The 14,478-nt window shown below is 40.7% G+C and overlaps 1 protein-coding gene across 3 annotated transcripts in view; it reads right to left on the bottom strand.

The window, feature by feature from the left end:
- The window catches only part of ADGRL4 (adhesion G protein-coupled receptor L4), a 76,887-nt gene that overhangs the window by 32,313 nt on the left and 30,096 nt on the right, over positions 1-14,478 (bottom strand). For all 3 annotated transcript variants that reach the window (XM_056356097.1, XM_056356098.1, XM_056356096.1), the window contains one exon: positions 4,530-4,682. In XM_056356097.1, the coding sequence (XP_056212072.1) occupies positions 4,530-4,682 (153 nt within the window). The remainder of the gene's footprint in view (positions 1-4,529; positions 4,683-14,478) is intronic.

The raw sequence follows: 14,478 nt of genomic DNA on the forward strand, positions 1-14,478 counted from the left end.
AGGAGAGATGGGGCTGGAGGTGCGTTGCCCACCCCCCACCCCCCCAGCACAACCACCTCTGCTCTTCAGGGAGAACCGCCAAGGAGGTTGTATGTTTGAATGGGCTGGTACAAACACTGAAGTTTGAAGTACAAGGTTAAATTATAATCATCTGCGTTAGCGCAATAGTTTGTTCCCATATTTAATGCCCCAAACTGCAAATGTTTCTCTTTAATGAACCGAGTTTTGCATTATCTGTATTTGTGTTGCTTCTGTGACCTCAGTATTCATAGTCATGGAGCTAACCACGTTATACTTCAATGAATCTGGCAAAAGTGAAGAAAAGGGGGGGAAAAAGCAAGATATAGTGCTACTCATAATTAAATGCTGTCATTTAAAGACATAAGGCTAAAGTTCTTACTCTTGCCATTTAAATAACCTCTCACATCAGGACATTATAAAGCTTATTTTGAAACAAGTGGGTGCCTGCCAGTGCCCTGTTGTGTGACTCTGTGGAAGACAGAAAAACTTTGAATGAACTGAAGTGGCAAGAGTGAAAACCGTGATAATAACAGTTCGCATATGAGGAACACCCATCAACCTTATACCAAAGATTTCTTTGGCCTTGTCAGCTACATGGAGAAGGACACGTACATCTTAACAAGGTACTCGACATATAATGCAGTGCTAACACACCAGCAAATGACAACAAGCTTTGCTAAAACTTAGAATGACTTACAAATAAGTATTTGAATACTTTCCAGACGACCATTGCTAAGTATCAGGTTTCCATGTGATTTACTGATGCAAATATTTCAAAATTATGATATTTTGCTTTTCATGAACCTTTAGTTAGGTATATCAATTACTTGTCATTATTGGGCAGTCACACAAATTATGCTTCCCTTTGTAATTATGTCAGATATTAAGTGTAATGGAGATTTTAATGAGAACTCAGGATTATCAAAAACAACAGCAGAAACTCCAGCACCAAGGCACATCTCTGGCAAAAGGATGGCTATTTAAAGTCTGATAGAGACACCCTGTCGAGTATATGCAAATAGACTTTCTGCAGTTGAGTTGTCCATATGGAATGAATCCATATCACACTTATCTAATTTACTGTTTCCTGGAGAAAAAAAATCTCCTGGATGACAAAATTAAAAGGCAATATGCCTGATCTTGCAAGCTACTAATCAGTTTCGTATCCCTTTTAAATCAATGAGATTGTCAGGGGTAGCCAACAATTTGTGACAGTTACAAGAATACTGCTTTTAAGTTTCTGCTTTGAAATACTGTGTGCAGTAGCTGTAGGTTTTTGTTTCTTTATATTTTGTAGTTATGCCTTTTTAACCAAATATGCAATTGTTGGACCACACAAGGACAACAGCTTGTCAGTGCTTTCAGCAATCCAATTTTACTTTAGCTTTGGGGCGAGGATCTCAAACTGTCCTCCTTGATCTACTATGGGAGCGGGACTGGGCTGCCAAGGCTTGCGAGAGCAATCTTCACAGACAACATTCCTGAGCAAAGGTTGAAGAACAGCAGCTTTTTAAACAGAAAAGCATTTGGCGCAGCTCTGCAAAAAGCCCTAGCTTTTTAGTAAATATTCAAAACAAATCCCGGAGCTGAACTTTGAAGCTTTTATAATAGCTCCGATCAGAAAAATATCACCAATACCACTTAGGCTAGTGTGAAAATAGATTTATAACCTTTTATTTTATTTCTGTGCTTTGTCACTCCTCATTTACTGCAGCAGGCAAGGAAATTCCAATTAAATTAAAAGTACTGAGAACAGTTATTATGTTCATTCTTGCCAATTACTGGATTGTACCTACATCGCTTTGATTCTTCACCAGTCAGTCAAGACAGCTTGATGTCTACATTATACCTTCTGCTTATTAGTAGCTTGCAAGTGATTGAAAAGTCCAGTTGCAAAGGACTAGATGTTCCCTCCCCGTGTCTCCATACTGCGGAAGGCAGCAGCATACACAAAGTAGAAATGAAAAAGCCTACGAATGCCACAGGTAAAAGAGAAGTCAGCAATGTGGCATAATGCTGTATCCCATCCACTGTACAGCTCCTCTGTCACAGAAAAAGGTGTGATGAAGAATGGGTGCCATCCCAGTGCTCACAGAAATACCTGAAGAAAACTAACAGCATGTTCCTGGAAAAGGCAGAGTGGCACGGATGTCACTTTCATTTTACAGATGGCCATTTTCACATTTTTACTCTGTTGACTGGGATGAAAAAAAATAGGTTTATATTTCACCTTTTTATCTGCAGCCAAACATTCAATAAAATGTGAAGTCTAAGGAAAAAGCATGGCTTTTACACAGTAAATAGATTTTAATAACTCGTATTCAGGACAGCAGAAAAATATCATCTTCAGAAATATCACATCTCTGCATTCCTCTTTTTCTTCTCCATTTCCTTTCTCCTTCTCTTTCTCTCTCTCTCCCTTCCTATCCTCCAGTTCCTCCTCAAGCTGCATGTTTCATTGTCACCTCTTCACCAAATCTGCCTGATAACATGGGTGCAATAATGCTGACCTTCAACTTAAAACTCAACATTCTCGTTGGATTAAGGGTGAACTGACGGTTCCCGAAGCCATTGTCCGAAGTTTTGTTTTGATCCACTACTTTAAGAGTTATAATCACTTTGTATACAGAAGTTTAGTGTAGTGTCCGAAGAGGGGAGGTACACGCATGCACATGCACATGGACTTCACACACACATGCGGTGCTGTACCATGCTCGCACCATTGGGAACTCCAGACAGATTTGATGGCATAAACAAATAGGTTGCTTACTGCCATACTCTCCAAAATGCAATCATTATCATTATTATTAAAGTTACTGCCATATGAACTACACACCTACCTTAAAAAGAAAACTTAAGACTTTGCAGAATTTGAAAATATTTGGGGGCCCTATAAACTTGGGTAGGATGGATACTTGGTAGCTCTGTCCTCCGGTTTGTCCTGGGTAACTTGCACTGAATTAACGATAACTTTGGTGTTTGCTTCCGCTGTGTGTGGTATGCCCTGAATACAGTACTGTCAGCTGCTCGTGTGCAACTTGTATCTACTACTTGTAGCAGCAGATCCATTGGGTACAAAATATCCTATTATGGTTTCCCTAACAGATAAAGTAGAAAATTAATTGTGGATCAAAAGGTTGTCTTTAGGACTCTCTGCTTGGTAAAGTAATTGGTACACTTGTTTAATGAGAAAAGGTGCCCACAGGTAAATTTTTATTTCAGTGTGAGTTTTGGAAGCTCTCAGCTCCTCCCATATGGATTTGAAAAATGAAGGAAAGTGGTAAACTAACCCCCAATAGAGGATAAAAAAAGATCAGTTTGCCCAGTAAAGAAAAGAGGGCAAAAGGAAAAAAGAAAAAGAAAAGGAAATTAGCAAGCTAAGTGATACAAGAACAGTCAGAGAAATAACTTTGAAGACAAAACTTCTGAAGCTGAGGAAATGTCATAATGTAAAAATCAAAGCCTGGACCAGAAACCGTGAGAATATTTACAGCTCAATGTGCTAACAGTCTCAATCCCAGCTAATTTAAGAACGATTCATAGCAGCTGGATAAAGCAGAGCTCTTTTAGATGGATGTGAGCAATGGGCAAGAAATGTTGATTAGATCACTTTCTGGCTTAATATGCAGCCATTCTGTTGATATTAAGAGCAGTAAGAGGAGAGGTTGTCAGCACTCGCAAGCTCACAGGAGACATATCTGGAATGAGACACAGTCAGCATAAAGGTGTAAAGGGCAATAGATTTATTTCTCATTTTCCCATTCCCTGAGGACCGTTGCAACATACAGAGAAAATTACCAGGAGTTTGAAAAAAGAGGAACAGTTACAGTTCTTCCATTCAAGCGAAATCCTAAAGGATTGCATAGCTGTTCAGAAATAACATTTTTCCCTGTAACTTTTCCTCCACTCTAATCTTAAACATGTTCCATCCAGCTGCTACAGGAACAGAGGCTGATGGATGGCACAGGAGGTAGGATAACTACTGGTCTTCCTCATTGCTTTTGATCAGACTTGAAAAATTACCCAAAATATCCCAACTAAAGCCCCCAAACAAAAGGTATTTGGAGCATAGTAGGTCAAATGTATAGGGGATTTTGTTGTGCCAGAACGATGTGAATGCAGAATACTTTGTCAATCTCCTTTGTTTTAAGAATATGACCGCCTTGCTCACAGATCAGTGAAGCAATGTCATGAATAGGTGGATTGGGGATTTCTGCGTTATCTTAACTATATATTCATTGTCTAAAACTGTGACACATGGAATAAAAATATTGCAAGCAGAGTCAAGATTGAAGTGCTACCGAAAGCAATGGCAGCAGCTGTGTTATGAGTGAGAAGTGTGGGCCTGAACTGGAGTATTAAGTCTGTACCAGTCCAAATTGTGGGAATTTTATATCCGTACTCCAGACTTTAAATCTGTAAGCTTTTGGCTAGGCTTTCTGTAATTAACAGAAGCAATAAGAGAAGAGTGACAATGTAAAGCTAGTTGGCAGACATTAATAACTTACCCACGCAGGAGGTTCCATCATTAGGTACAAAAGTTTGTTGACCATTGCTGGATTTGAAGCCAGGCATACACATGCAGAAATAACTTCCCACCGTGTTTGTGCAATTGGCATGCTCTCCACAAGGCTGAGTAGCATTTTCACATTCATTATCGTCTGTCAAAACATAAATTACAGAGAAATATATTTGCATTTGCCGATTGAAGAAAACAGTAAAGTAAAAGCTTAGTTTGGCCTCTGCTATTTTATTTATATGTTTTGAATGCTGAGCTGGCACTCTTGGTGTTTGTCTATATAGTTTTCCCATTGCCAAGGATGTAATCAGGTGTTCAGCATCACTCTCCTGCCCTCATCCTGTGTGAGTCAACAAATGAGAAAACCAGCAGGATACTGAAGTGAATAGTTTAATTGGATATTCACTTGGAATAAAGGATTGAGACAAGTGCATGTTCTGCTATGGTAGTATTTGATAACATTTTTGCTACCCTCCAAAAAAAAAAAAAAAAAAATGCAGGCTGAGAGTCACCCTGAGGATGCATCTGGGAATTTTAGAATCAGAAAACAGCTCAAAAAGGATGTGAAGAAGTCAGCCACTTCATTTCCTAACACTAAAGCAGGATCAATATAGCTCAACTGACAGGTTTTTTTTCCTGTCCTGCTTTTGAAGACCTTCTGCGGTATTTCTTAGCAGTCCCAGACAACAAACTTATGGTTTGTTCTACTGACTGACTGAGTCTCCAAGTATATTGTTTTTTCTTAGTTATCCCGAAGATCTTACCAAACAGATGAGCAAGACACATGGCTTGTTCTTTACCTCTTAGCAATTGCTGTGCAAGTTACCATTTTTGTACCTGCAAATTCACATGATCAGTTTTACAGAGCTAATCCCATGCCTCCAATGATACATGAAAAAGGAACTATTCGTAGAGTTTTAAAACTACTTCACCTCTGCAGAGCCTCTGTGTGTGCTGTCGTTGTGAGCATGGGGATCCGGCTAGCTTGATCAAAGGTCAAATGAAATCATAAACTCATGCTTTGAACTGTACAGATGATCATCTGCAATGACTCAATAAAACTGTTTGCAGAATCTTCCGAGGTCCCTGTTGTCTATTAAATAATTTTCAGACCAAAACTTTCAAAAACTTCCTTATCCAGACATTCTGATTATCAAACTGAGAATGACACTCACAATACTGATAATTCCAACTTTGAAAATAGTCCATTTCTCCCAAAGCACCCCAAAAGTCTGAAATAAACAAATCAGTGAAACTCTCCCAAAGAAGACGACACTCTGAGTGGCGTTCTCTATTTTCTACATCGTGAGAAAGGAAAAGAATTAACAGCTTCCAGAGTCTACTGGGATTTTGTTCCTGTTCTCAGGCAAAAGGTACTCATAACATGATGAATGACAGGAAAGAATTCTAACTGGGAGAGAAATAACAATTTATTGCAGAAGATGAATGATTAAGGTGTGAGACAGGGAGAAGAAATATGATTTCAGAAAAGACGCACAAGGGTGAGTTTTAGAAAGGTGCTTCTGCTTCCTGAATGGTCAGTGTTCTCATAAGGTGTTTACAGAGATAGGTTACGGATAAGTAAAGTGTCATGTAAGCTAGGACAGTGGCAAGATTAAAGTACACCAAGAGCCGTACTGTTGTAGGAATCCATTTCTGCAATATAACTTAGTCACAACCCCCAGCGCAACACTGGATCAGGACACTTTTCAGATTTGAAGTCTGACGTGATTTTGAATCTTAGTTGACTCAGAGATGCAAATACCAAATCAGAACTGCAGCTTTGCTCAGGGGAATTGAGGTCAACAGTAGCAAATGGATTACACTCATTATAACTAAAATTGAATGTAATTTAATGAGGTATCTAAGTACAAAAGCACTTTTCCAACACACATCAACAATATTTATTCTACAGCTTTGGTATTCATGAGAATACAGCAGAGAAGGTGTACGGTTTGGATCTGAAAGAATGCTAAAGTAAAACCAAATTAGTTTAAGTGGCATTTTGATGGGAAGGAAAAAATGTGGTGTTGATCCAAGTTCAAAAGCAAGGCATGAGAATATGAAAAATCCTGTTTGGCATGCGGCATTGCAGAGACCAGGCCCCAGACACTTTACAAATCTTGGTAACAAGGTCCACTTTTTCAAATATCATTTGCGTGTGTCTGTCTGGCAATTTAGCAATCCCAGTTTGCTGTGGGACCGTGGCATCTCATGACACACACACACAAAAAAAAAAACCCAACCCCAAAAAAGTGGACTACCCTATTAAATGCCAACTAAGCTTGGTCTTGGGAAGGTATTATAGATCCTAGAAAACAAATATGTGCTGACTTCGGAAAGCTCATGGATAATAGACATGGAAGGTGAGCAGCAGAAGGACACTGATGACTGCAGGACTTCATTCAAAGTAGAGCAATAACAGAGCTAAGGAGAGCAAAGCTACAGGCTACATGCAAGAACATTTCTTTTAGATTTGTTTTCTAGGATTTCAACTATAGTCTTTCAAATCCAGAAATATTACCTTTTTCAGGTGATCCAAAGGGTTTATAAGCAATATTAAAATGACTTATGCAGTGGTCATCAAAAATTCTTCACAATTACGCCTAATTAACTTTACTGGATTATTGGTGTTTTTTCTCAGTACTTAGTATGTCTCCAAGAGTTTTAATGGGGGCTATGTTGCCTTAACAGCCTTGCCTATCGAGGGTGCCTTTTGGATAATTTCAGAAACGTTTAGAACATTAAAGAAGAATAGCAGTAACTTACACTGCAAACACAGGATTGAATATTTTGAAGAGTTAAATTCATAGGGAGCTTTCTTTTCACTGTTCCCTTGGTCTAATGTAATATTGAGCAGACCATGCTGGGGGATAATTTACTGGACCACATCCTGCTTCCATTGAAATTAATGGAATAAAAGTCACTGACGTAAGCAGGCCCAGGGTGGTGCTCGCTGTGGAAAACTATTAGGTTAATGGGAAAGGCAAGTGAGGAAGACGTTTTCTAGAAAAAAAAGAAGAGTTTCATATACAGTCTATGTAGATGTGTTTAATCTGCCTAATTTCAAACAAAATATTTACAAGATCAACAATGATGGCAAAAATAACTTTGAGTTCTTTGTATAAACATCTTGATTTTTTTCTTAAAACAGCAGTTCAATATGAAGCCCAGGGACTTAAAGTAATTTTCCAAATTTTATGTGATTTATAGTATTACTACATTTGTGATTTTAAGGACATCAGGACAAAACAACAGTATTTATAGATAGAAAAATATTTTGAGGGTTTGGGGGGTTTCTTTAAGAAAATTTTCTGTCTATACAGAGAGGAGACTTTAAATGACAGCAAGCATATAAACCACCTGCTTTGTTGCTACCTAATTTAATTACGGCATGTGCATTCACTGCTGGCACAGATCTCCATTGAACATGCAGGCAGTATTTCAGGAATGCGCATTCCTTTAAAGATTTTTTTTTTCTTTTTTTCCCAGTAACCTATGAAAAAATTGGAGACTTTCAGAGACAAGATTGGCCAAATGACAAGGTTAATTATTGTGAATAAGTAGTAATGCTGTATTCAAGTCAGTTTGATACACAAGGTATTTCCTCAGTAGCTGAACTGCCTTGGGAAACAACGGTGGAGGCAGGGAGGCAGGGTGTTAGGGTGTTGGTGGGCTTTTTTTTGGGAGGGGGGTGTTTATTTGGGATTTTTACATGGCAGTTCCATGATATTTGGACTGCTTTATAATCTTATCATTTAAAAACACAGTATAAGGAAGGTTATAGTTTCCTAGGAAATTTGTGTTAGATAACCCAAAGACGGGTGGGTACAGTAATGTGTATATATGTGTACCTGAATATTGGGAGGATGCTTACATGACACAGGTGCAAAATAAAACCAATTCGCCATTTTACCTTAAAAACGCAGCTCCTATGTATTTTACTGTACATCAATGTAATTATGGTTAGACGGAATCAGCTACTAGCTGTGTGTAATTGTATCTCTACTAGTCTCTTGAAAATGTATAAGAATCTTCAGAAGAAAAAAAATCTGAAAAGCTGATATACCTGTTTAAACTCAATTTTGAACTGAGGATGGTAATTCTGTGTTGAAACTGCTTGTGTTCATTAATAAGAGAATACCATTGCTTTAGGATTGAATAGCCTCACTAACAAGTTTGGGCATTGATGGAAATCTTCCGCTGTCAGAGGGCTATAGATTGCATCCAGTGTTTGAACAATATCTCTTTTACATCAGGTAATATTGTTCATTAATTAAATGTATAGGAATTTTGTTTAGCATTGATAAAATACATTTTTATAAAGAGCATTCATTTCATTTAGAAAACTTCAAACAGGAATACAAAATTGAACAATAATTTGGGGGTTTTAGGGCCATGATGCAGTTGGAACCTGGAGGAATCTGATAAGATTTTAGAAAAAAAGGATAGAGGAAATTTCTTCTATTATATTCCATATCCTTTCTAAAGTGCAAGTTTTACCCTGTCATATATCCTGTTTTAATACTGGGTGGTTATCAAGTTATAACCTGTGATAGGAAAACACTAGGGCAACTGCAGCTGCAAAATGACATAATTTGTTATTATTGTGACAAGCATGAGAAAACAACGCTTTGAATTATAAATTTTAGATATAAGATTTTGGTAATGCTTTTTATATATTTTACAAGAAAAATCCACTGTCGTAAGACTTTCCCTCATGACATTTATCAGAACAGCTTTGAGGTATTTCTGTTGCACTGGGCATATCTCCGTGATAGACTTTTTGATGATATGGTGACATACAATATGAAGAATTAGTTTTGAGGTGAAACATGTCATATTGATTCACAATCACACAGAAGCTTCTTTTCTTCTTTTTGTAAATTTTGAAGTAAACTGCTTCTCCCTTCACTTTGAGTAACAAACAAGCAAGGTTAAAATCACCCAAGTTAAACAGAATGTTTTGTGCGTTTGCAGTCCTCACCAATCCATGCAAAATGGGAGTGTTGTAGAAGTAAACCTTTGTATTATATAGTATATTCTGGGCTCTCTGGCATTGAATTACGTTTATATCAGTCAGGCTGATGGTCTTTATTAATTGGTAAGTAAACTGACTGGAAAACTAACCATGTTGAACTTTCAGTTTGGTCACTGGTGATGGCCACCTGTGGCGAGCTGGCCCATGGCTGCAGGAGTTTACCGCCTGGAAACCCACCACATGGAAAGCCTGCCCTGGAGCTGCATGGCCCTTGACTTCCATGCTCCTGGCTCTTCTGCTAAAAAGCTGGAATTCCCAAAGTCTTGGATCAAAATCTGCCAGTTAGACCTACACCTCCCAAGGCTTTCTGCTGGAGCCTTGCTACAGGCAGAGCACTCAAGGCTCTTGCTCCTCTGTTTCTTTGGCAGGGGCTGCAGTCCTGGCTCCCACACCGGGTAATCCATGCTGGGGCCAGGGTGCTTTGTGGGCTCTGACCTGGACAGCGAGCCAGGCTGGCCAGAGAGCCAAGGGGCTTCTCAGAGCAGCAGCAACCTGGCTGTTGGAGGTGAACTCTTTTGACACCTTGACATTCCAGAGAAGGATTTTAATAAATTAAGAACTCCTGACCAGAGCTTGAGTTGATAACTGTTCCCAAAAGCCATGCCTGAAGAGGCATAGGCATGATGGTGGGATTTTCATAAGTGTAACAAATACTTGATGTTACTAAGGTCCATGACCAGCTCATACTGAGGCCATCACTGGATACTACAATACATTCACATTGTAGTCCGTGCTCTCCACAGATGACACAAAAAGCAGCAATTAAAACATTCACAATTAATTTTACCCCAATCCAGGCCCTTTGAAGCCAAGGTCAGAGGCCTCTGGGGCATAGCTGTCTATCAAAACCAGCAGTGCAGGGCTGGGGACCAGGACTGGACACAGTAGTCTGAGGAGTGGACAGCACTGGCTGGGAAGGCAACGCAGCCGGAGCGGCTGGGGAATACGTTGATTCATTGCATCCGGCTGTTCTTTTTCGACAGCCGCCTCTGCTGCCAAAGCTGCTACAGAGCCCCCGGGGGAAACTAAAACTACCCTTCCCGAGTGTAACCCTCGTGGGAGAACACTACTTGAAGTGCCTCACTTAACCCCTCAAAAGCAAGGAAATGAAAGGCTTCCTGTAAAACAAATTCCAGCGCTACTCACCCCGCTGTGCTTAGCTTGTCTGGAGGTCTCAGAACAGTGGGTGATCTTACATACATTACTTCTGTGCTGCAGGACTGCGCATCTACACCATCAGAGCCCGAGCTAAGAGCAGCGATACCATTAACAACCTTGCCTTTCCTTCCGTGTGATGTGTTTCCATTAATGGTAATTTAACACAATTTGTTTATGATTCTCCAAAGATTCAGCATTCGAGTTTGGTCTAAATCAGCATGAAAGAGCAGATGCTTTGAAAAACCACTTGAGACTGTAGAACTGGGCTGGAAATCTCATTTAAATATGCATTGCTTTCGTAATGGGCCTGATTCATCTCTGTCCTGCACTGGGCAGGGGACTATACAGTTGCTGCATAGGAAACCTTGCCACTGCAAGCTCTGTCATGTTAAAATTTCATAACTCTGCCTCCAAGAGCTTTTCATAATGCTTTCTTGGGATGTTTTTGTAGCTTGGCAGGAATTTTTGAGCAGTTTGAACTTGATGGCTCTGCAGCTAGCTGGACTCTCAAAAGTCCTTAGTTCAGCAAGCAAATGTTTTCTCTCACATCATGGGCCAAGTGTATGTGCAGAAACAATTTCAGATCACCTTTTCATTCATGTCTGGCTGAACTAAAAGACCTCACAACAAAAAAATCCCTTAGTCTCAGTTTAAGGAACAGAGCAGAACAGTCTAAAAGAAGGAAAGGCATGTTCCTACATACTCAAAACACCGTCAGGTTGAGTTTCAGAGAATGGACAAGGTTCGGAGAGGTTAATATATTATCTAAACTGCTTCCCTCACCTCTTGCTGATATTTTCAGACATTACAAATTAAACATGAAAAGCATTTATTATTGGGTAAGTGACAGCGATGAAATTGTCTTTTGTTTAGCACACAGAACAACCTGCCTTTTCAACACTTGTGAAGTATCAAAAGAAGAAAATCTGTAATTTGTGATCACTTATATGTGAAGAATAAGAGAATAAGGGGGCAGAGGGTGGGGTAGGGGGGAAATCTTTAAAAGTGCTAGTCCTTGACTGGAAACAAACCATTTACCCAGACAAGCATCTGCAGGAATTTGAGATTAAAAAGGAACAGGGTAATTAAATTAGTGAAATAGAGGGAAAAGGGGTAATAAATAGCTGTTGAGTGGCCCTGTCCCACTTTTCCCCAGTACTACTTCCCCTCCTACTCTGGAGAGGAGGGGTCTACATGCATCTCAGAAAGCGGCAATGTGCCCCCACTTTTCCCCCAGTGGAGAACCCAGAGCTGCACTGACCAGTGGAGGCTCAAGCAAGAAACGAGAGCTCTGCAGCTGCAAGTGGGGAGCTTCAGTTTGGGTGTCCAAATCCCAAAGTAGTTATCTATTGTCTGGCTGACACCCCTTTCCTGACCAGGTCACAAGGGGCAGACCTGTGAATGCTATGAACATTCACCCCTTCTGTTACAAGCAAAACTCATAGCTGGCCAGGCATCCCCTGCTGATGTGGGGAGTGGGGTTTCAGGGTACTTGTCAGGGGTGCAGGTGAAGAGCGTAACCCACATCACAGCTCAGGCACCAGGGACCGGGAGCTGCCACTCACTGTTCAGGGAAGCAGACCGTGACCTCCTTGCACCTAGAGCATGCCACGGTTCCCTTTGTGCCTTCCTCCCAGGAACGTGGCATTAATTCACCAGCTGAGCACCTGGCCTGATGAGCTGTTAAAAAAGCAAAGCTGAAGGAGACAGACTGTAGCCAAGTAACTTCAGAGACAATAAAATGGAAAAAAAAATCCAGGTTGGAGGTTGTCTACTGGAGTTCTTGGACTGGCTTTGGAGGTGAGGAGTGACGACTGGATGAATTCTCTGGAAAACTGAACTACAGACACTGAATAGAAGGGAATAAAACAATAACCCCATTTTCAGTCCCAGTCACACAGAGCTCTGGTCAGCCATACCATGAACTCAAGCAACCCAAGTCTCCCATCTGACAGGATGCGAACGAGTGAGACGTCACCACTGAAATCTAAACATTTTGGTCCCAAGCAAGAGATAAGACAGAAGGAAAACAGCTTAGCAAAGCACTTGATTAAGGGGAAAGAAAAACTTCCAGGCAGCACTTTTCCAAATTTCAAAACAAAAAAAAGAAAGATATTTATTAAGAAAACACAGCCGGGAAATGCATCACCACTTTACAGCTTATATATGAAAACCACTGTGGCGCCAGCGTGGTATGGGTAAGCAAGATGTGAAGAAGGAGGTGAGAGACAGCACAGCCTGAATGAGCCAGAGGAACATTACGCATTATCTGATGAGATCTATTAAACTTGCTACAAGCATGCAGCAAAGGCTGTGATAAGATACAGTGCTGTTCTCTGTCAGGCTGCGGGTTTAACCTTTAATCTCAAAGGACTAAGTCCTGGGGCCTTGAACACCATGTGGCAGCAGCAGCGCTGCATTCCCACTGTGCCGGGGAGCTGGAAGCACCAAGATGCTCACGGAGGGTCCTCACTGTGCTGCTCTGGGAGCAATCCGCAGGGCACAGCTGGTGGTTTCAAACATTTCATGCCGGTGACACTGTGAGGCATGCGAGTTCATTGCACAGGTGGCACGTGGTGGTGGGCACAACTGAGAAAGTACATGGAGCTCTGTAATGATCTATAAAGTAACTCTCCAGGCACAGAGCTAGCGATATATTAAAGGCACTTGTAGTTGGCGTTGATTGGAATCGTTGATTGTCCTTGTGTTTAAGGTTGTTCACGTTATACATTGGGGAGCCAGAAGTTAAGATCCAGTTGCTGAATTCCTCCCTAGAGCGGGCAAACAGGTATGTTTGAACTAAAGGACAAGCTCAGGTTCATCTCTAACTCTGAAGAAGGTTTTCCCCCAGCTGACCTGCTCTGCCTGCTCTGTTACCCCTTCTTGTGGCAGGACTCTTTCTGTGTTTATTTCCAAGAGAACAGAACAACATGCTCATGTTTGCTTCAAGCGTGTGAAAAGTCTGTTTCCATAAAGAAGCCTGACCTCAAACTCACTAATATCCAAGGAATAGCTCCCATTAACCTACATCTTTGCTTTTATAGAAGCAAAGGGGCAAAACCTGCTGAGAGCAGAAGTGAGGAATGAAGGCCACGTCAGCCTTCCTTTGCTCACCCACGCAGATCTCATTACCGAGACACAACCTCAACATCCTGGCAGACACCCTGTGCCAAGCTTACCGCTCAAGGATTAGACAGAATGTAATTGAAACACATCATCAATTTCTTGGTTTGCCTTCTTCGAAAACATGGGATTCAAACAAGGTGAAATGCAGTTGAGTGGGAATACGCTGATTTCAAACTGCCAGCAGTGTGCAGGTGTCAAATGTTTTTCTGAATGCTACCAGCAAAAGGGTTATAGAAACTTCCTTGTTATTATATTACACCATTCCCAATCCAGCTTTCACTTTTCTTGCTAACTTGCTTGTTTTCACTGAAACTCATCCTCTAACCAAGACATAAAACAGGACAAGCACAATCAGAATATTTTTGCTTAAAGTAAAGCGCGCAGCACAGCAGTCCCTCACTGGGAGGGCTTTGCCAGTGGATAACTATGCCCCCTGCCGAACTGAATGGGCAACCAAAGTAGAAGTTCTGCTTCAGTACTGCAACTGGAATTGTATTTAAAAAACAAAAACCACACAAACCCCAAACAACCTATAGCCAGACAATATCTGCATTGTAATTTCTTGCAGACTCCCATTGCGTTTTCCATTTACTCTAACACTGGCATAGAATCA

The sequence above is a fragment of the Falco biarmicus genome, chromosome 11, assembly GCF_023638135.1.
Source record: "Falco biarmicus isolate bFalBia1 chromosome 11, bFalBia1.pri, whole genome shotgun sequence".
Lineage (NCBI taxonomy): Eukaryota > Metazoa > Chordata > Aves > Falconiformes > Falconidae > Falco > Falco biarmicus.